This window comes from Macaca nemestrina, chromosome 12 (genome assembly GCF_043159975.1).
Source record: "Macaca nemestrina isolate mMacNem1 chromosome 12, mMacNem.hap1, whole genome shotgun sequence".
Classification (NCBI taxonomy): Eukaryota; Metazoa; Chordata; class Mammalia; order Primates; family Cercopithecidae; genus Macaca; species Macaca nemestrina.
The window spans coordinates 118,292,762-118,315,337 of record NC_092136.1 but is presented as its reverse complement, the minus strand read 5'-3'; the positions used below and the strand labels follow the sequence as shown (position 1 = coordinate 118,315,337).

At 40.4% G+C, this 22,576-nt stretch overlaps 1 protein-coding gene across 8 annotated transcripts in view; it reads right to left on the bottom strand.

The window, feature by feature from the left end:
* The window catches only part of LOC105476407 (lysine methyltransferase 2A), a 94,239-nt gene that overhangs the window by 45,200 nt on the left and 26,463 nt on the right, over positions 1 to 22,576 (bottom strand). For 5 of the 8 annotated variants that reach the window (XM_071075638.1, XM_071075637.1, XM_071075639.1 and 2 more), the window contains 7 exons: positions 14,509 to 14,578; positions 9,221 to 11,871; positions 6,524 to 6,701; positions 5,114 to 5,348; positions 2,805 to 2,869; positions 943 to 1,320; positions 550 to 623 (listed from right to left, as the gene is read on the bottom strand). In XM_071075638.1, the coding sequence (XP_070931739.1) occupies positions 550 to 623; positions 943 to 1,320; positions 2,805 to 2,869; positions 5,114 to 5,348; positions 6,524 to 6,701; positions 9,221 to 11,871; positions 14,509 to 14,578 (3,651 nt within the window). The remainder of the gene's footprint in view (positions 1 to 549; positions 624 to 942; positions 1,321 to 2,804; positions 2,870 to 5,113; positions 5,349 to 6,523; positions 6,702 to 9,220; positions 11,872 to 14,508; positions 14,579 to 22,576) is intronic. The other 3 variants (XM_071075643.1, XM_071075644.1, XM_071075642.1) reach the window with 2 other exon arrangements.

The window sequence follows — 22,576 nt, the reverse complement described above, 5'->3', positions numbered from 1 at the left end:
GTTGGCCAGGCTGGTCTCAAACTCTTGACCTCAAGTGATCTGCCCGCTTCGGCTTCCCAAAGTGCTGGGATCACAGGCGTGAGCCACCGTGCCTTGCCAAGCCCAAACTTTTTTTTTTGGAGACGGTGTTTTGCTTTGTCACCCAGGCTGGACTGCAATGGTACAATCATAGTTCACTGTTGCCTCGAATTCCTGGGCTCAAGACGATCCTTCTGTCTCAGCCTCCTGAGTACCTGGGACTACAGGCAAGCGCCACCATGCCTGGCTAACTACTTCTTCTTTTTTTTTTTTGTTTAAATAAAGACAGGGTCTTGCTATGTTGCCCAGGTTGGTCTTGAACTGCTGGCCTCAAGCAATCTTCCCACCTCAGCCTCATTAAGTGTTGGGATTACTGGCATGAGCCACCGTGCCCAGCTAAAAGCCTAAACTTGAAATTTCTTAATTTTAAGAAATTCCACTGCCATATACATAGAAGTCAAGGATAAGGCTTTTTCCCTACAAAATAGAATACATCCCTGAGAAATGGCAGAGAAACAAATCTCTCCTCACCTTTTCTTTTGGTTTTTGTTTTACAGGGATACTTGGGCGGGGAGCCACTTTTTTCTGTTTGCTCTGCTCTGGACCTAAAAAATTCAGAATAAATTGCAGTCAGATGCTGGCAACAACTACTTTAGTACTGACTGACCTGTGAAGAAAGGGGCATTAGAAAAAAAAAAAAACTATTTAAACTCTAGGCTTCGAACAGGAAATTAAAACAATATCTCCAATTTAACTGGTTTTTTGTTTGTTTATTATTATACATAATAGTTAGAAAGAGAGCTGATTTTCTTGAACTGAAGACTTAAAATCATACATTTCCTGCTTTCAAATGCTGTTTGAAACATCAGTGCTTTTTTGTTAGTACTTGTGGTTCAGCAATTCCTTCTTGCCCTCCGCACTCACCTGATTCTGGTGGTGGAGGCTGCTTTTTCTTGGGTTCACTAGGAGTGGTTTTGGGAACTTCTTTTCTTGGCGGTCCTGTAGTAGGTGGCTGAGGGGGGATGACCGGTGCTGGCTGGGAGACCTGCTTGCTTGACTTCCTAGAAGCTGGAATGGTGGCCTGTTTGGATTCAGGCCCAGGGGCCGAGACATTTCCTTCTTCACTCTTTTCCTCGACGGGCTTTCGTGGAGGAGGCTCACTACTGCTTTTCTTTGGGGCAGGATCCTCTCTTGCTGATGGGGTAGGTTTCTGACTAGAGTCCACCACGTTCTTCACAACACTGCTCTCTTTGCTCTCTTTCTTTTCACTGGTCTTAGACTTTTTTTCTTTCTTTTTCACAGCTGGGGGAAAAACAACAACATCATCTGTCTATAAGTGAGAATAATTTTATTTAAAATAGAATTACAGAGCCACCATATGATCCAGCAATCCCACAGCTAGGTATATACCAAAAGAAAGGAAATCAGTATATCAAAGAGATATCTGCACTCTCATGTTTACTGCAGCAATATTCATGACAGCCAAGATTTGAAAGCAATCTAAGCGTCCATTAACAGATGAATGGATAAAGAATATGTGGTACATATCCACAATGGAGTACTATTCAGCCATAAAAACGAACGAGATCCTATCATCTGAAACCACATGGATGGAACTAGAGGACATTATGTTAAGTGAAATAAGCCAGGCACAGAGAGACAAACATCACATGTTCGCACTCATTTGTGGGAGCTAAAAATTAAAACAATTGAAATGATGGAGATAGAGACAGAGAGAATGATGGTTACAAGAGGCTGAGAAGGGTAGTGAGGTTGAGGGGGAAAGTGGGGATGGTTAATGGGTACAAAAATATAGCTAGATAGAAGTGAATAAGATCTAGTTTTTGATAGTACAACAGGGTAATTACAGTCAGCAATAATTTACTGTACCCTTAAAAATAATTACAAGAGTATAATTAGATTGTTTGTAACACAAAGGATAAATGCTTGAGGTAATGGACATCCCATGTACCCTGATGTGATTATTACCCATTGTATGCCTGTATCAACATATCTCATGTACCCCCATAAATTAATACACCTGCTGGCCAGGTGCAGTGGTGGCTCATGCCTGTAATTCCAGCACTTTGGGAGGCCAAGGTGAGAGGATTGCTTGAGCCCAGGAGTTCAAGACCAGCCTGGGCAACATGGCAAAATCCCGTCTCTGCAAACAAAAATTACAAAAATTAGCCAGGCGTGGTGGTGCGCACCTGTAGTCCCGGCTACTAGGGAAGCTGAGGTGGGAGGATGGCTTCAGTCTGGGAGGTCGAAGCTACAGTGAGTCATAATCATGCTACTGCACCCCAGCCTGAAAGACAGAGTGAGACTCTGTCTCAAAAAAATAAATAAGTAAATAAATACACCTGCTATGTATCTACAAAAATTAAAAATAAGTTAAAAAAATACATTTAAAAAATAGAAGCGTAGAAACGTGACACAACATTCTCAGTTTCCTGCAGCTAAAAGTTAGCATTGAAAGGCTAAAGAAAGTTAATGCTAAGTTGATCAGGTGAAATAGGTATACTTTAATTGCTCTAGGAAATAGAATGAACTATAATTTTTATATAAATCTTAAGACTTATTATGTAAAATTTAAAAAATATCCCCCAATACAGGAAATAGTCCAATCAACCCCCATGTACCTATTACCTAGCTTCAACAATCTACTCCCTGCGAAAGAGTTGCACTTAAAAAAAAAAAAAAAGTATTCTCTTCTACTGGATGTATACAACTACACAGCATTTAAGCAAGGAACATTTGGGGGAAGACCTTTTTAACAACACTACCTTTAGCTTGCTTCTGCAGGTAGGCTTTGGAAGGCATCCATTGTAGATTCTGACATTTTCTCATCCTAGGAAAACAAGGATTAAACCATGAAACAAATTAAATTTAGAAGAGAAGCACTGAAACAAGTGTTCATTTTGCCTGAAACAATCAGTGAATCTTTATTCAGGTTCACATTTTTATAGCTGAAAAAAGGACTGCTCATTACTCAGATTAAATCTGAGCCTTTGAATCCCCGGATCAGCAATTTCACCTACCTTTAGGATCTAAAAGGAGCAAATATCAAATTATTTTTGAAATGGGACTCAAATTTCTTGTAATCCAACACTGACTAGCACTACACACAAAGTGATCAGTCAGTATTTCTCGTAGTCGCATCAGTCCTACTCTCTTATGAGGTTAATATTCATCAAGTAATCTTAACACAAAACAGACTAAAATTATCAAACAACTCCTTTGTCTACCACTACAATGTTATAATTAAATCTGGTGGCTTTGATATATACTTCACCCCTAAATTTAGATTTAATAAAATTCTAATGTAATCTGAAGTCTACAATTGCACTGAATCCACTTTAACTCTTAAATTTAGCACAACTTTATCTTGCTATCATGTACTTTTTTGTGATCTGTGAATTACTTTACTTCTTTCCACTAATGAGACTGAGACAAGATTCTTGCTTAAGGTCAGGCCAAACCAAAGCACAGAACTACTTCTTGTCTCCTAGAAATTATCTCCCCTGAAGTAAATAATGTAGCATTTCTCCCAACTATTCTTTATATTAATCACTTTCATGTCACTCACTCATTCAGCAAATATCTATTGATACCTATTATTTGTGCCAGGTAATTTACAAGATGCTCAATCACCAAAATTTGTTTATGCTACTATCTTGATCTACTTTAAATAAAGTATCCCAGATGGCAAAAAGTACATCCACAAACTGACTAAAAAAAGGAGAAAAAGTAGAGTAATAAAAATTTCAACATAAAAAATTCCATATTAGGGGATGGCTAATGGGTACAAAAAAATAATTAGAAAGAATGAATAAGACTTAGTATTTGATAGCACAACAGGGTGATTATAGTCAATAATAATTTAATTGTACATTTAAAAATGACTGAAAGAGTGTAACTGGATTGTTTATAATACAAAGGATAAATGCTTAAGGGAATGGATACCCCATTTTGCATGATATGATTATGATGCATTGCATGCCTGTATCAAAACATCTTATATATACCATAAATGTATATACCTACTATGTACCCATACAAATTAAAACAAAACTTCTTAAAAATAGAAATTTCGGCCGGGTGCGGTGGCTCACACCTGTAATCCCAGCACTTTGGGAGGCCGAGGCAGGTAGATCACCTGAGGTCGGGAGTTCAAGACCAGCCTGACCAACGTGGAGAAACCCCGTCTCTACTAAAAATACAGAAATTAGCCAGGCATGGTGGCGCATGCTTGTAATCCCAGCTACTCGAGAGGCTGAGGCAGGAGAATCGCTTGAACCCGGGAGGCGGAGATTGCGCCATTGCACTCCAGCCTGGGCAAAAAGAGCGAAACTCCGTCTCAAAAAAAAAAAAAAACCAACAGAAATTTCATATGAGGCCAAGCACTGTGGCTCATGCCTGTAATCCCAGTACTTTGAGAGGCCAAGGCAGGAGGATCACTGGAGCCTAGGAGTTCAACGTTGGCAGTGAGCTATGATCATGCCACTGCACTCCAGCCTGGCTATCAGAGCAAGACCCTGTCTCTTAAAAAAAAAAATTCCATGTGCACGAAAATATTCTAAGAGACAGTTGGAAAGCACAGATATTTATGCAGTGTATCTCCAATGTTTCCCGAATTGTCATAATTTTGTTGGGTCAACATAATTTCATAAAGTTGTCAGGTTTTAAGTAGGAATCCTCCAGAGCTACAGTCTGATATGGTAGTCATTAGTTACACATGGCTAAAGTTAAACGAAGTAAACAATGTAGTTCCTCAGTCACACTAATCACATGTCAAGCACTCAATAGCCACATGTGGCTAATGGCTGCCACACTGAACTAAACATTTCCATTATTGTTGTCTACTATTCCAATAGAACATTTCCATTGTTGCAGAACATTCTATTAATGACAGCATGGCCCCAGAGTATTTCTTATTTAAGAACAGCCCACACCACAAAATCTAACTGTAACAAGTCTTACAACTCAATTACAACCACATTCAGTGTCCTAATGCATCTGTGCAACAAACTAGGGATAAATAAGCAACTTTATGGTTGAGAGGTCAACATGTCAGAGTGAAACACCTACTTACTTGCAGCACTGCTTCTTTATATTGCGACCACCAAACTTGGGCTTATCTAAGCAATTAGTACAAACACCACAGTCCTCAGGCACCTGGCAGCCGGGACACTGCCCACACCGCCTCGATCGCCGTCCTTTCTTTACTGGAGGTTCCTGGGGTGCCTTGTTTCTAGTGACAGGTTTAATTGGTTTGATGGGTGGAGCAAGAGGTTCAGCATCTTCTGAGCCAGCAATTGATGACTTGTCTGTTAAAGAAATGAGGCATTAGTTCCAAGGGAGTACTGAATCCCTTCTTGGGAGTAGAAGGAGAGGTTCTCAAAAATCCCCTTCTATCATTAGATACCTTCAAACCTTGTTTTAATTGGTACTCCAAAAATAAAATATATTAAAATATTTATATACAGAACTCAGAATCTATTTTAAATAATTATTTAAATGTGTAAAAATGCCAATAACTTGGCCGGGCACAGTGGCTCATGTCTCTAATCCTAGCACTTTGGGAGGCTGAGCCGGGCAGATCGCCTGAGGTCAGGGGTTTGAGACCAGCTGGCCAACATAGCAAAACCCCTCTCCACTAAAAATACAAAAATTAGCTGGGCATGGTGGCACATGCCTGTAATCCTAGATACTCAGGAGGCTGATGCAGGAGAATCGCTTGAACCCAGGAAGTGGAGGCTATAGTAAGCTGAGATCATGCCCCTGTACTCCAGCTTGGGCGACACAACGAGACTCCGTCTCAAAAAAAAAAAAAAAGCCAACAACTTGCGTCTCGATGAAAGCAAAATTCCAAATATTGAAAACAAAACAGTCTAATCTAAAATCAAGAATAGAAACCAAATGCTTCTAAGGATTCTTCAAACCTCTAAATTCATTTTGAGTGGCCACTCTGCACTTAAGAACTATATGGCAGCCATGAGAACGTGCCTCCTAGACCTCCAACTACAGAAAGCACAACTGACCTGGGCCCCCGCTTCTGTGCTCTGAAATTGAGTGGTGCAGAGGCCACACTTACCATGGGCTTTCAGGCAGTGACTTGGTGGAGGAGTCACTCCTCCACCTGCTCCCAAGAGACACAAGACTCCCCTGACAGTCCACTTTTACTCAAAGACACCTTGACAGCTTTCTAAACCTTTCTTACCTGCACAGCAGTCTAGGAAGATTCTAGCCTTCCTTCCCCTTCTCCTTCATGGGGGTGAGACGGGCATCACAGTCTGACAGCTCTCCCAGCCTTCCCTGGCTACCTCCCCGTTTCCCTTCTCAGGCATTTCCTTTAATAAAATCCTCATGTTTTTAATCCCCTCTTGCCATCTGTTTTTCAGAGGACCTAGACTAACTATGAAGAGCCTACTGGGCATCCCCAGAATAATCAACAAACAAATCAAAAGCCTGTTCTGACTCCAAGTTGACCTTCCTGACCTACCATCATTCCCCATGGAAGACAAAATCTTTTCTCGTTCTTCCCATGGTAAGGCACTCAGGGTGGGCATGTCATCAGGAAACACAGCTCGTTTTCGGCCAAGGGCAACAGCTGCTCTTCTGCAGACATGTTTAATCCGGGGTCCTCGCACAGAGGTCTCTGATGAGTCACTTTCTTGACCCTGAATATGAGGCAATCCAAAAACAGTAACAACCATACATGTTGAAATTATAACTGAATGAAGCCGAGGTATACTTGATCAATTTCATGATGATTTAGAATCAAAACATACAACTCTAATTATTCCCAGCTGATAAATCACATCAAAACAGAAATCAACTATTAATGTATCCTAATTGGCAGCACAAAAAAAAAGGTCTCTAATCAAAAAATAAAAAACAGCTTGAGGTGGGAAGATCATTTGAGGCCAGGAGTTCAAGACTAGTATGGGCAACATAGCGAGAACCCATCTCTACCCAAAATTTAAAAATTGGCTGGGTGTGGTAATACACACTTGTAATTCTAGCTACTTAGGAGGCTGGGACAAGAGGATCACTTGAGCCACCTTGGGTGACAGAGTGAGACCCTATCTTAAAAACAAACAAACAACTAAGCTTCTATTCCCAATTACACTACTATTTTAAATTCCCCTCAAAATTCAAGCTGCCAGTCTATATTACCAAAAAGTTCAGTGTGATATAAATATGGCTTATCTAACCAAAAACTATTTCTTATATTTCCTTGATCAACAGAGAAGTAGGAGTGAAATAACTTATAAATGAAAGTATAGGCTGGGCGCAGTGCTCACGCCTGCAATCCCAGCACTTTGGGAGGCCGAGGCGGGCGGATCATCTGAGGTCGGGAGTTTGAGATCAGCCTGACCAACATGGAGAAACCCTGTCTCTACTAAAAATACAAAATTAGCCGGGTGTGGTGGCGCATGCCCATAATCTCAGCTACTCAGGAGGCTGCGGCAGAATTGCTTGAACCTGGAAGGCGGAGGTTGCAGTGAGCTGAGATCACGCCATTGTACTCCAGCCTGGGGAACAAGAACGAAACTCCGTCTCAAAAAAAAAAAAGGAAGTATAAAAGGCTACAACAGAAATGTCTCAGATTTTAAAGAGCCACTGCTCCTATCACAAAAAACATCCAACATGGTGTTAAAAATAAGTCCCATTATATTCCTGCTACAATTCTCAACTGGCAGAATTACTAAATGTAACTATGGCCCTAGGTTGAATAACATTAATTTTATTTATTTATTTTTTTGAGACGAGGTCTCACTCTGTTACCCAGGCTGGAGTACAGTGCCGCGATCTCGGCTCACTGCAACCTCTGCCTCCCAGGTTCAAGCGATTCTCCTGCCTCAACCTCCCGAGTAGCTGGTACTACAGGTACATGCCACCATGTCCGGCTAATTTTTTGTATCTTTAGTAGAGACGGGGGTTCACCGTGTTAGCCAGGATGGTCTCGATCTCCTGACCTCGTGATCCGCCCGCCTCGGCCTCCCAAAGTGCTGGGATTACAGGCATGAGCCACCGCCCCCGGCCCTGAATAACATTACAAATCTAAGTTTATGGCCATCTTACTCTAACTTGATATGCTGGCATAAATAGGCATCTACTACATGACAATCTTTTCAAAAGACCCTAAAGATCAGCAACACTTCTCAGAAAAGGCCAGTGACTAGCTTACTTTGTTAAACAAATAAACAAACAAAACAATAAAAAAACAAACAAAAATGCCGGTCTTCGTAAAAATCTGTTTGGCATCATGTTAACTAACTGAATTCTATAGCTTTCCTGTTCCATGGCCTAAGGCTAAGTGCTTCTAATCTGTTTGTTTCTTTATTTATTTTGAGACAGAGTCTTACTCTATTGGCCCAGGCTTGAGTGCAGTGGCGGGATCCCAGCTCACTGCTATCTCTGCCTCCCAGGTTCACGTGATTCTCTTGCCTCAATCTCCCGAGTAGCTGGGAATAGAGGCGTGTATCACATGCCCAACTAATTTTTTTTTTTTTTTTTTTTTTTTTTTTTTAAGTAGAGATGAGGTTTCACCATATTGGCCAGGCCAGGCTGGTCTCAAACTCCTGACCTCAAGTGATCTGCCCACCTTGGCCTTCCAAAGTGGTGGGATTACAGGCATGAGCCATGGCACCCGGCCAGTACTTCTCACTTGTATTCTGCAAAAACATATTATCTACTGCTCTAATCCCTCACTACTCAGAGGAAGAGAATGCTCCCCTCTGGTTTTCTATTCTATCAGGGATAGTAAAACAATTTGACTATTAAAATGTACCTTTAAAATTAAGTCCCAGGTTTAATTACATCAAGCCTATAAGGTACAAACAACTCAGCATCCTCTGAGTTGTTTAATTATCTAAGTCCCAACCTTAGTTCATTCAGCCTTAGTTCACCAATTTTCCACAGGTGCCAATCCAGCTATCCAATATTCCTCAAATATGTTTCTTACTTTTCCATTTCTACCCACACTGTTCCCTCTACTTAGAATGTTATGTCCTGCCATTTTCTACCTATCAAAATCCTACTGGTCCTTCAAGGACTACTGCAAATACCACTGCCTCCACCATATTTTCTTGGTTCTCATAACTGGATATAACTGAACTACTTAGCCTAAAACTTGCCCATAGAAAGGGCTCAATAAACTGTTAGTTTTAACAGGCAAGGTGGAAAAGAGTACCTGTGCTTTGGGCTGGTCAGTTTGTTTAAGACTCTTACTCTTCTCAATCTTGCAGAGCTGAGCTTTGGCCTTTTTTAGGAGGCTGGCAACCCTCTTGTCAGTCATTGGAAGCTTGTCTGCCTGAGCCAACATGGAGCCTATGGAGGAAGTGGAATGTTTAACAGTGCTAGATGAAGGAGTGGAAAGGCAGAGGGTTTTCTCCTTCTCCAGGGATGGGGCAGTTGGGCCGAGGTCCAAGTTGGTTTTTTCCAGATTTCCTCTCCCTTTCTTTATAAGTATTTTGGTTTTGACAGCTGTTGTATCCCCAAGAGTCACAGAAGTAATATCAGTCCCAGAATCATGTGATGAAGACTTCTTCCGCCCTGTTGCTTTTTTGGCAGAAGATGAAGTGGCAACATCTTCACCAACAACCTTCTCTTTGGAAACCCTACCCACAGGATACAAAGCAGAACTACTCTGAATTTCTGATCCCTTTTTCCTTTTCTCCTTCCTTGACTCCCGCTTATTCTCCTTTTCTCTCTCCCGGTCTCTCTCTCTACTCTTGTCCTTCTCCACGCTCTTGTCAGCATCTCGATCTTTGGACAGCTCCTCAGGGGCCTTGTCTTTATTTCTCCCTCTTTCAGTCTGAGAGCCTGGGGTAAACCAAGGGAAGAGAGGAGTAGGACTACTTGATGAAAATGGCTCTGGCGGAGCACTAGTCTGCTTCCTTGGTCTCTGATTTTTCTCTGCAGATTCCCCAGACTGAGTCAGGGAATGAGAAGGAAAAGTAAAAGTTGGGTTTAAGGCACTAGTGGCAAGAGGACTAACAGAAATGCTTAACGAGGAAGAGACAGAAGACGGGGGGGTGAGAGGTGACAGCTCAGAAGTACTAAGCCTTCCACTTCTCGTCCTCATGGAGTGAGAAGGAGATCTTGGTTCAGATCGAATAGGACTAAACACTTTTCTTTTCCTTTTTCTATTGGATACTCCTGAAGATGATGTTCCAGCAGAAGTTCGATTACTAGGCAAGGTTACAGACTCAAATATTCTAGAGTGAGCCTCACTTGGAGTAAATCTTGGAGCTCTCAGAAGAGGGCTCCTTTTGTGCATATCAAACCTTGTTCCAGAATGGAGTGGCGAAAACAATCGGGCTGAAGTAGCAGTACCAGATGCAGAAAAACCAGACGCAAAGCCAACGTCCTCGGGAGTTAGCGGAGGGGGTCGGAAATTATCAAATATTGGTTTGCGAATAAGACCTTCTTTGGCATACTTTGCTGAGGAAAAGTATTGTGGCTCTGACCTAGAATGCTTTAAAGAAGTCCACCTAAATGTCGGTTCTCGCAAAATAGATTTTCGCTTCCCTTGCATAGGAGCAGTGGAAGCAGGCAAAAATGGTGATGCTAAGGGGATTGTTGGAGGCATAAGCCAAGGTGTGTGGTCAGAGATACTGGAGGCTGGCTGCAGTGGTGGGGGTGGAGTCAGCAGAGGTGGAGGTGGAGACGAGGAGGTCTGCTGCTGGGGGGCACTTTGTAGAGTTAATTTTTTCGTCGTTCTGGATCCAAAACTTCTCTCCGACACTGAATACCTTCTGCTTCTCCTATCGTTACTCTCATTTTCTGGGGACTGGGAAATGGGCAGTGGAGTATGAACTTCAGGGGTATCGCTCCGCTCCTCAGGAAGTACCTGAATCTCCTCAGAAGCCTGAGAGTCTGTGGAGGTATCAACACTGGGGCTACTAGATCGGGAGGAGTCTGAAGACATTTGAGAGGAGTGCTGAGAAGCTGCACTTGATTTTTCAGAAGATCCACAGGACGGGGCACTGAATCTACTATTCGGTGTAGACTCTAATCGGGCAATTTTAATTGGAGGGTCATAATCCTCATCCTCTATAAACCGCCGAGGGGTCTTAATGATCCGCGAGGAGATAGCACTGACAACAGGCATGATGAACTGTCGAATATTTTTGACCTGTGTCTTCACCTTTCTTCCCTGCAGCTGAGCTGCTTCTTTTTCAATTTTCTTTTGAGCCCCCTTTTTTGCCCTCTGCAAGAGTTGCTTAGCAATGGTTGCATCTGTCCTTTTCGAAGAAGGAATAATCCTAACTGGCTTAATCCTTCGAGGGCTTTGTCTGACAACTGTCTTATCTTCTTTTGTAAGTGGAGGTGTTCCTTCCTTGTCTTTCCGGACTTTCTGGGGCTTTTCCAGTTCAGAATTAATGAGGAGACCCGAAGGGGTCTTTATCCTTTCTGTTGATGGTGGCCTTCCTCTCCGTCGTACAATCTGTACCCCCTTCCTTCCTATTTGAAGCTTCCCTGTCTTAAACTTAGACTTGAGAGGAGACAGTTTACCTGCTCTTAATTTTTTAATCTTTGTGGCTTGCTGAAACGTAGCAGAAGGTGTCCTTTTAATTTTTTTCAGGTTATCTTCTTTGTTTCCCTTTGGTAACTCTGAAATGTCCTTTCCATGTGTTATTTTGATTTTTACTCCAGGGAAGGTGGGAGGTCTTCCTCTCTTCTTTTCTATACTTTTAGAATCTTTCTTCTTGATCTTATCTCCAGATTTGGTCTCTGATTTATTTAGAGGGGAAAACACAGATGGATCTGAGAGGATAGCTGAATTTCGGTCAGAGCCACTTCTAGGTCTCCCACGAGGTTTTCGAGGACTAGTTTTAACTGTGTATAGAAATTAAACAATGAAGAGCATATATTTAGCTGTGTAGTTTAGGTTTTAACTAAGCTGAATATAACTTAGCACTGGCCATTTTGTACTGAGTTCAACTTGAGTCTAATGAGTCAATCAAACATCTTAATTGTGCTTAGTTTCTTTTCACCCAAAATTTGCCTCAAAGAAGTCAGCAAATAACATGCCACCTGAAAGAACATTTAATTACTTTTTTGATACAAAAAGATAATTAAGAGTTTTCCACTGAACAATTAATCCACAAAACTGATTTTCCTACAATTTTAGATGAGCAAGAAGGTTTTTTCTGAATTCAAAGGAATTGTAAAGAAAAAAAAATCTGAACTTCCTTGCCATATCCTAGCCACCAAGATTAACATTTAAGAACATGCTTCTAGTCAGTCATCCCATCTTTTCAATTCAGAATTCTGGCTTTGAACAAATTTGAACACGCTGCTCTTCAATCATCAACATACCAACTCCCTGGGCAGTTCAGAGTACCATATTTCAATCTGTTTTCCCAAAGTAGACTAAGAAAAGTTTTACTGAACAGAAAAATGTTCATTCATGACACATCAGAATAAGATCACTGAATTCAGTGGCATGTGAACTAATCAGTGAAGTAACATAATGATGTGTCTACTAAATCTACTCCCCTGCCTAAAGGTTCTTGAGCTAGTTAGTCTCAAGTTGCAAAAAGATTTAACCTTAACTGATGTAAACAGCAAAGTGACAACTTAATAAATCAAAGTTCTGTTCTAAATAAAAGGAATTTTCCAATGTATAAATAAGCTCAGTTTGCTACTTTTCAAGCCATTCAAGAAAACAAGACTGTTTTTAAAACACCTTGTATAAGCCTACATTTTAAAAAGTAGTAACTTGGCTATTTTATCAAATCTTCTCTTCCCTCTTGATAACATTCTTCTGAGATTAAAACTTCCCTTAATAGGCACCAAAGGAGATTTACGCCATTATGATGAACATTTTTTACAATGGAACTACTTTCTAACAGAACAGAAGTCAACAAAGATTTTATTGTTGAGATTTCTAAATATAAATGCATTCCTCATCAATTAATTTATGAGAGTTCCTTTAATAGACTAAGGATTCACAGCTCCTTTCTCAACATATTCTAATTACAACAAAGGTAATAAACTAGGAGACAGCAGAGAAACCATGTTTCATTTCTCAAATAATGAAACATATCAAGATGGTTTCTTAGAAAAGAAGACAACATTCAAGGTAGACTGGTAGTCAAGAAAAAAAACTTAAGAGAAAACTATCATGAAAACGTTGTGAATTAACAAAATAAAACTCCTGCCCGGAGTCTGGGTGACAGAGTGAGACTCTGTTTCAAAAACAAGAACAACAAACAAACAAAACAACTCCTGCCCGGAAATATATCAAACGATTCCTTACCATTGTGGTAGACTTGAACCTGGCCAATCAGAGGGCTTTATCAATTCTGAAAACCTCTTCTATCCTACTTTTTAAAAATGCTTTTGGTAGACAAGTAGAAGCAGCAGAACAGAGAAGAGTCCCAGCACTGCTGCTAACTTCCCTGATCCAAAGAACTCTCAAACTGGTTATAAATCATTACTCATATATTTTATGGACCTCATTTTATCATCTATAAACACAAAAAAACCCCAGATGATCTCTCAAATTCCTTTCCTATATGAAGTTTTAAGACTTCATCACATGTTAAAGAGAACACTGCTACTGTCTGAATAGCACAGATACTGGGACACTACCGCCCAACTCCCCCCAACTAGAATGGCAATACCACCCCTATTTAAGAAAAGAAAAACTGTCAACTTGGATGTTTGAATTAGATGATAATATATGATGACTCTTAAGTGAGACCCTAATGCTAGCACACATCACAAGCTAAGTCAATGTCAAAAAGCAGAAACAGCTAACAATATCATATTTAGCTGGAGTGTCTATCTACATAAAATCAAAGAAAACTATATATAAAGTCAGAATGGCAGCACAGATAGGGAATGCATTTTCATCAAAAGATGCATAGCTTTCTCCTATATAGAACTGAATTCTGCAAGCCATTAAATGTTATTTCCATTGAGGGTCTTCTCTTAGGAAACTGCTTGTAAGTCTAGAATTTCAAGATATTCTAGATATTTTGTTGGTGAGAATGATGACAAATATTGCTAATTTTCCATTTTTTTTTTATTTTAATACAGCCTTTCAAGAATCAGGTAAAAATGTTTCACATAATGCCAATATTTTGTTTTTGGTTCTTTGACAACAGTAGACCAAATTTAATCTGACAAAAATAATGGCCAAATTATTCCCAAAGACATATACACTACCACATAACACAAAATGTGTAAATCTGAGGATGCTTTTAGTAGGTTACCTTCAGTTTGCCTACCAGATTTCCCAGTAATTCTGTAGAAACCTACTTCCCATGCCCCAAGTTGTTCCCAGAGAGAAAGAATAAGCCCAATGTGGCCTGATAGAGAAGAGTCCCATAAAGAAGTCTAGCTCATAAGCCATTTCCTAACCCCAGTACGGTAGAGCATCCTTTACATGCAAAGAAGGCAAGGGGAAGCCACAATCTCCTAACAAATAAAACTTAAAGGCACCATGCACTTAATTGGCCGTACCTGAAGGAGACCTTGTGGGACTTCGCACTCTGACTTCTTCATCTGAGCCAAAACCTAAGAATTGCTCATCCTACAACAAAGGAAAATTATTTTAAAATCAGAAGCAAAAATGTGCATACAAACACATCCCAAAGAAATGCCCAGAGGAGACACAAATGAATTTGGAAAATTTGCCTTTTTATATTAATTATCATCATTCAAATGGATACTATAAAATAACTAATACAGAAATAAATGGACCCAGTCATACAGCTTTATTATAGACAAATAGGAGCTGTGTAGTAACTGAACAATGCATTGAAATGTCATCTTTGGTGCATAGTACACAGAGGATAGTGCTAAATTTCAAACTGTAGATACAGCCCAAAACAATTAAAGGACAACTTTAAATCAGGTAACCAAGTAAGTATAATGGCAGAAACATACAGCCCCAATACAACAAATGCTTTTCAACAAGTATTTAAGTCTATAGACACATAAGGAGTAACATAAACAATATAATAATCTCTTGCCTTCTAAATATTAATAGAGACTGAAAGTGCCATAATTGTCAGTTCCTTAACTCAGGAATTGACATTTAGATATGATTTCTGTACATTTGAGATCCAGAGAGTCTCAACATGCATTTTATGGCATAATTTTGAAAATGCCTGTGATAAGAGACTTAATGGTGGGCAGCAGTGTTTGTGAAAGGGATCATGAATTGACCACATATAGAATGAAATCCTTTACTAAAACTTAGAGAAACATCCTATTTTCAGTTATAGTTGGAAAAGACAAAAAGCAAAAGCTTCTGCTTACCTCTAATTTTTAACCTGCTCTATCAAAAAAAAAAAAAAGGGATTTGTTTAACCTATTTTGCACAAGTTATCAAGAAAGATAGTCTATTTAAACAAACTGATTAATAGAAATTCAATGATTCAGAGATTGAGTTCTTTCCAAAGGGAGACACAGAATGATAGAATTTCAGATTCCGGAAACAAAATCCATATAAAACAAGAACAAAACAAGGAATGAAGAACAGACATTCTGGAACCTCCAATTAATAGTGGTAAGTCCCAAACTGAGTTCCAATGATAAAAGCACTGACATTTTCCTCTCAAGAGGTAAGATCACAGGTATGTGGACAACATCAATGAATTTTCTGAAGGATTATTTTCTCAGTTCATTTAAAACTAGAGTCAGGTGCTGACCGTCTTAGCCATTTTTCAGCCATGACTATATTAAAAGACATATGTAACTTTTAGGACAAATTAGCAGGTTCATCTCTTAAATTTAAATGCTTTAGAGGAGCAAAACATTTAAGGCCCAGTCTTTGCATACTAGGCAACTGAGAGACAAGTCTTATTGGCATCTAAAGAGGCTTTTGCTCTGAGATTGCTAAGATTAAAGTATTGGACTATCTAATACAAGGCGAAATTCTCCTCTTCAAAGACATCTGAAAAAGCATTACAATTTTTTTTTTTTTTTTTTTTTGAGTCTTGCTCTGTCACCCAGGCTGGAGTGCAGTGGCGCGATTTCAGTTCACTACAACCTCCTGTGTTCAAGCGATTCTCTTGCCTCAGCCTCCTGAGTAGCTAAGACTACAGGCCCTTGCCACCATGTCCAGCTAATTTTTATATTTTTATTACAGACAGGGTGTTACCATGTTGGCCAGATTGGTCTCAAACTCCTGACCTCAAGTAATCTGCCTGCCTCAGCCTCCCAAACAGCTGGGATTACAGGCATGCACCACTATGCCCAGCCATGAAAAAGTATTATAATTCTAAGAATGTATGAAACCTAAATTTAAGGAACACAGACTACTTTTTTTTTTAAATTACCTATTTTGCTCAGGCTGGTCTTTAATTCCTGGTCTCAAGTGATACTCCTGCCTCAGCCTCCTGAGTAGCTGGGACTACATACATGCACCACCATGCCTGGCTTACTGGAGTACTTTTTACAGTTTCTTCTTTCATCACTAATTTAAATTCTTACATGTAAGTTATTTTTCTGTTTTTTTTTTGTTTGTTTATTTTTTGTTTTTTTGAGACAGAGTCTTGCTCTGTCACCCAAGCTGGAGTGCAATGGCGCCACCTCAGAGCTTGCTGCAGCCTCTGCCTCCCGGGTTCAAGAGATTCTCATGCCTCAGCCTCCCAAGTAGCTGGAGTTACAGGCATGTGCTACCACACCTGGCTAATTTTGTATTTTTAGTAGAGATGGGGCTTTTGCAATGTTGGCCAGGCTGGTCTTGAACTCCTGGCCTCAAAGGATTCACCCACCTCGGCCTCCCAAAGTGCTGGGATTACAGGTGTGAGCCACTGTGCCCAGCCGGTTCTTTTTACTTTAAGAAAGTTTAAAGTAAATTATTACTGTGAACATTATTTGTGAATAAAAAAATTTTCTCCTGACCAGCACAGTAGCTCACACCTTAATCCCAGCGCCTTGAGAGGCTGAGATTGGAAGGACTGCTTGAGGCCAGGAGTTCAAGACTAGCCTGGGCAACATAGTGAGACCCAACATAGTGAGTCTTTACAGAAAATTTTAAAATTAGCCAGTGCTCACTCTGTCACTCAGGCTGGATTGCAGTGGTGTGATCACGGCTCACTGCAGCCTCAAACTCCTGGGCTCTAGCAATGCTCCTGCCTTAGCCTCCTGGGCAGCTGGGGCTACAGGCATGTACCAGCACCTAGCTAATTTTAAAATTTTTTACAGAGACGGGGTCTTGCTATGTTGCCCAGGCTGGTCTCAAACTTCTGGGCTCAAGTGATCCTCCCACACTGGCCTTCCAATCTAAAAAAAACTAAAAATAATTTTAAAATAAAAAAATTAGCTCTCTCTTTTCATCTTAAAATAAGTTAGTATATAACTAACCTAAGACATGTGAATCTTAACCCCAAATACATTTCTGGAATCATTTTCAGGGTTTACACTGTAGGCTAAATGTTACCAAAAAAACAAAACAAAACAAGTCAAAACTCCTAACAGCACAATTAATATAAAATCTTATCACAATAATGAAATTCCATACCGTTAACTTTTAAAATGTACTTTCAGGCAGAAAAAAAAAAGACACTAAAAATAGCAACCCTAAAGCACATTTTGAGGAAAAAGCAAATAAAATAGGCAATGGCAAATCACTTCAGATGCTATAAAAAACAAAACAGAAACAAAAATCATAGAATATAATTGTAGATATTATATACATGTAGATGTAGACAGCCAATCCAATCTTCTCATACATGATGCCAGTGAGGACAGTGCTCGATGTGGGGAGAGAAGGGTTGGTTTAGGGTCTCAGTCTGGTTCTCTCAGACTATGTAATCTTAGACAACTCACTTACTGTATCTATCCCTCAATTTCATTTTTTATTTGAGCACTGTAAGGAATAAATAATTTATGTGAAATCACTTGGAAAGCTATAGGCAACATACATATGAGGGGACTTCAAAAAGTTCATGGAAAAATGGAATTAAAAGATAAAAATTAAAAATATAAATGTTATTTGTCAACATAATCTCCAAGGTCAAGACCCTTTTGTAAGCCATGATACCAGCCATTTAGCTCATCCCTAAAGAACTGGGGGTCATGGGAATTGAAACATTTTAATGCAGTCTCTTTTTTTTTTTTTTTTTGAGACGGAGTCTTGCTCTGTCGCCCGGGCTGGAGTGCAGTGGCCGGATCTCAGCTCACTGCAAGCTCCGCCTCCCGGGTTTACCCCATTCTCCTGTCTCAGCCTCCCGTCTCAGCCTCCCGTGTAGCTGGGACTACAGGCGCCCGCCACCTCGCCCAGCTAGTTTTTTGTATTTTTTAGTAGAGACGGGGTTTCACCATGTTAGCCAAGATGGTCTCCATCTCCTGACCTCGTGATTCGCCCGTCTTGGCCTCCCAAGGTGCTGGGATTACCGGCTTGAGCCACCGCGCCCGACCTAATGCAGTCTCTTTTACATTATTAACTGAAGAAAAATGGGTACCCTTCATAGTTTTTTTCTTCTTAAGATGGAGTCTCACTCTGTCACTCAGCTGTAGTGCAATGGCACAGTCTTGGCTCACTGCAACCTCCGACTCCTGGGTTCAAGCGATTCTCCTGCCTTAGCCTAGATGCTCTGCCTCCTTCATAGATTTTTAAGATTGGGAAACAAGAACGGCCAAGGAGCCAAATCAGCATATTTAATGATAATGAATGACTTCTCAAAATTCTCACAACATTGCCCTTGTTTGATGAGAGGAATGAGCAGGAACATTATCATGATGGAGCAGGACTCTCTGGTGAAGTTTTCCTGGGTATTTTTTTTACTAAAGCTTTGGTTAACTTTCTCAAAAACACTTTCAAATAAGCTGATGCTGTCATTCTTTGGTCCTCCAGAAAGTCAACAAGCAGAATGCCCTGAGCATCCCCCAAAAACTGCTGCCTTGACCTTTGCTCTTAAACAGTCTGCTTTTGCTTTGACTGGACCGCTTCTACCTCCTGGTAGCCACTGCTTTGATTGTGCTTTGTCTTCAGGATCATATTGGTAAAGCCATGTTTCATCTCCTGTTAAAATTCTTCAAAGACATGCTTCAGGATCTTGCTCCCACTTGTTTAAAATTTCCACTGAATGCTCTACACTTGTCTGCAGCTGATTTGGGTGCAATGGTTTTGGTACCCATTTGATAGAAAGCTGCTCAACTTTAGTTTTTTTTTTTTTTTTTTTTGAGACAGAGTTTCGCTCTTGTCACCCAGGCTAGAGTGCAATGGCACAATCTTGGCTTACTGCAACCTCCACCTCCTGGGTTCAAGTGATTCCCCTGCCTCAACCTCCCAAGTAGCTGGGACTACAGGCATGCACCACCACACCTGGCTATTTTTATTTTTGTATTTTTAGTGGAGACGGGGTTTTGTCATGTTGGCCAGGCTGTTCTCGAACTCCTCACCTCAGGTGATCCACCCACTTTGGCCTCTGAAAGTGCTGGGATAACAGGCGTGAGCCACCACGCCCAGCCAACTTCAGTTTTTCAGTCAGAACCGTGTAAGCTGAACCAATTGAGATGTCTATGGTGCTAGCTATTACTTGTGCTGTTAATCATCATTCCTCTTCAATTACTGCATGGAACAAGATTAATTTTTTCCTTACAAACTGGACAGTCTGCTACAGGCTTCATCTTCAACATCATCTTGTCCCTTCTTAAAATGCTATCCAATTATTTATTTGCGGCACTGTCCCCATAAACTTTACGTAAAGTGATTTCACCATTCTTTCACTCAGCTTCACCATAAATTTTATGTTTGTGTTTGCTTCAATTTTAGCAGAACTTATGCTGCTCTGATAGGGGCTCTTTTCAAACTGATGTCTTATCCTTCTTAGTGCCTCAAACTGCATCCTGTTCAGACATGTTATGACAAGTTAGTGCAAGTCTATTTTGGTACATAAAAAAATTTTGAAATTCTGCAGTTTTTTCATAATATGTATTTTCCATGAGTTTTTTTTTTTTGAAGTCCCCTCACATAGTAGTTCTTGCTGTGTTTGAAGAAAATGAAGCTCTAAGAGGCCAAATGACTTGCCCAAGATCACACAGTTAGCTACAAAGAACCTAAGTGTCTAAATTGGCTGTACAATAGTCTTCCTGCCATAATAGGTACAATATAAAACAATAAATATTTAAAGGAATTGAATAAGTTGTCTATAGTACAAAATATGCTATTCTTTTAGCTACTGTAAAAGTCATATGATGGCCATTTTCAGATCCTTCAAATTTCTGATTAATTCATTCTTTTCCTGAATTATACTCATGGAACAACCTGCTAATCTGTGCATTTCACAAAGGCATCTGGGGATTTCCCAACACTTACCAGGGGACTACATTGCTAAATACATGTATTTTATGCTCCAAATGCTACAATGACTGACAGCTCAAGCAACTATACATATAATAATCAACAGGTAAAGTATTCAACAGGTAATAAAAAGTTATTAATCTTTAAAAGAAATGGGCTGGGTTCAGTGGCTCATGCCTGTAATCCCAGCACTTTGGGAGGACAAGGTAGGAGGAGTGCTTGACCCCCGGAGTTCAAGACCAGCCTGGGCAACATAGCAAGACTCCATCTTTATTTAAAAAAAAAAAAAAAGAAATAAAGATAAATGTAAGAGATACACACTGCTAGGTTCATTATTAACAACCTAATGAGTCATTTTTATATATTTCAAACTCTAACAAAATGTAACTACATAATCCTAACTGCAATGTGTTCAAAACAAGAGTTCCACTGAGCTGTCAGGCAGTTTAACTGTCAATATTTAAAGTTTCTAAGTACTTTCCAAAATGACAGGAAGCATTAATTCGTTTTCCTTCTGGTCTTGTAGCTGAAATAAGGAAATAAAAAAATAAGAGGTCAGGCCCGGCGCGGTGGCTCACGCCTGTAATCCCAGCACTTTGGGAGGCCGAAGCGGGAGGATCACAGGGTCAGGAGATCAAGACCATCCTGGCTAACACCGTGAAACCCTGTCTCTACTAAAAAATACAAAAAAAATTAGCCGAGCGTGATGGCGGGCGCCCGTAGTCCCAGCTACTCAGGAGGCTGAGGCAGGAAAATGGCGTGAACCCGGGAGGCGGAGCCTGCAGTGAGCCGAGATCGCGCCACTGCACTCCAGCCTGAGCGACAGAGCGAGACGCCGTCTCAAAAAACAAATAAATAAAAATAAGTAGTCAAAATGAACTATACTTTTACCCAAGAACTTTCTTTGCACTTGAAATATTGATTGATTTCGTGAAGCATTCTTTAAAAAATAAGTAACCATTGTTTAAATAATCCAGACAGTTTAGCCAAAACCAAAAGCCGTCATTGTTATGTTAAAGAGCTCCAGTCTTCTAACTTTGAACTTCCAAGCCTATGTAAGAGCCCTAAAAAACCAAACCAAACCAAACCAAACAAAAAAACTAAGTAAAGCCAAGTTGAGAAAGCACTGGGAAAGAAGGCTACAAGAAGGTGCTGCAGCTGGGCACGGTGGTTCACACCTGTAATCCCAGCACTTTGGAAGGTAGAGGTGGGCGGGTCACCTGAGGCCAGGAGTTCAAGATCAGCCTGGCCAGCACGGCGAAACTCCGTCTCTACAAAAAATAAAAAATTATCCAGGTGTTGTGGCACGTGCCTGTAGTCCCAGCTACTTGGGAGGCTGAGGCACAAGAATTACTTGAACCTGGGAGGCATAGGTTGCAGTCAGCCAAGAGCTCATGCCACTGCACTCCAGCCTGAGTGACAAAGCGAAACTCCATCTCAAAAATAAATAAATAAATAAAGAGGGTGCTGCAAAAATGTCCTCCTTGTTGCACACACTGCACTATCATCAGCAACAGGTTTCTCATCTTGCTCCATCACCCACCTTAAGCACATGGGGTCCCTGGAGGTTGGAAACAAGGCAAGAGTGTTGGCTTCCCAAGGATTTAAACTTACCTAGAAATCAAAAGACTAAGGTAATATGTGTATAAAAAAGACAAAAGAAGCTGCAGTTAAATCCACATTTGGCATCGTGGCATCATAAGCCTGGAAAGCCCTGAAGAGAGAGGGTACAGGAGACATCATGCTATACATGACTAAGGATTCCTGGGAACTGGGCCCAGGTAACCATTCATCACACATACTTTTCCTTTCAACATGGCCTACTCTGATGAGCACAGCATTCCAAGACAGTATAGCCACAAAACCTAAACCTTGCTGACACTGATGTACTTGGAGACTAGATCACCAAATTTCATTTTCTTACCAGCAAAGACAGAAAAATACCCTTGCCAAGTAGAGCACTGTAAAATACTGTTAAATCATATTTAGTTTCCAGTGATTAAGACAGCAAATTACACTGTGTAATGTCACTTCCTAAGTCAAATCAATTGTAGAAATAATAAACATGTAGAATTTCTTTCTGACCCCTGCATCTCTACTCTAGGGTAACCAGTTTTTGAGAGCTTCCAAGCATACCTTTACCACTAGATTCAGCTTACTCATAAATATCTTAATATTCAGAAATTTATTTATTTATTTATTTTGGAGACAGAGTCTCGCTCTGTCACCCAGGCTGGAGTGCAGTGGCCGGATCTCAGCTCACTGCAAGCTCCG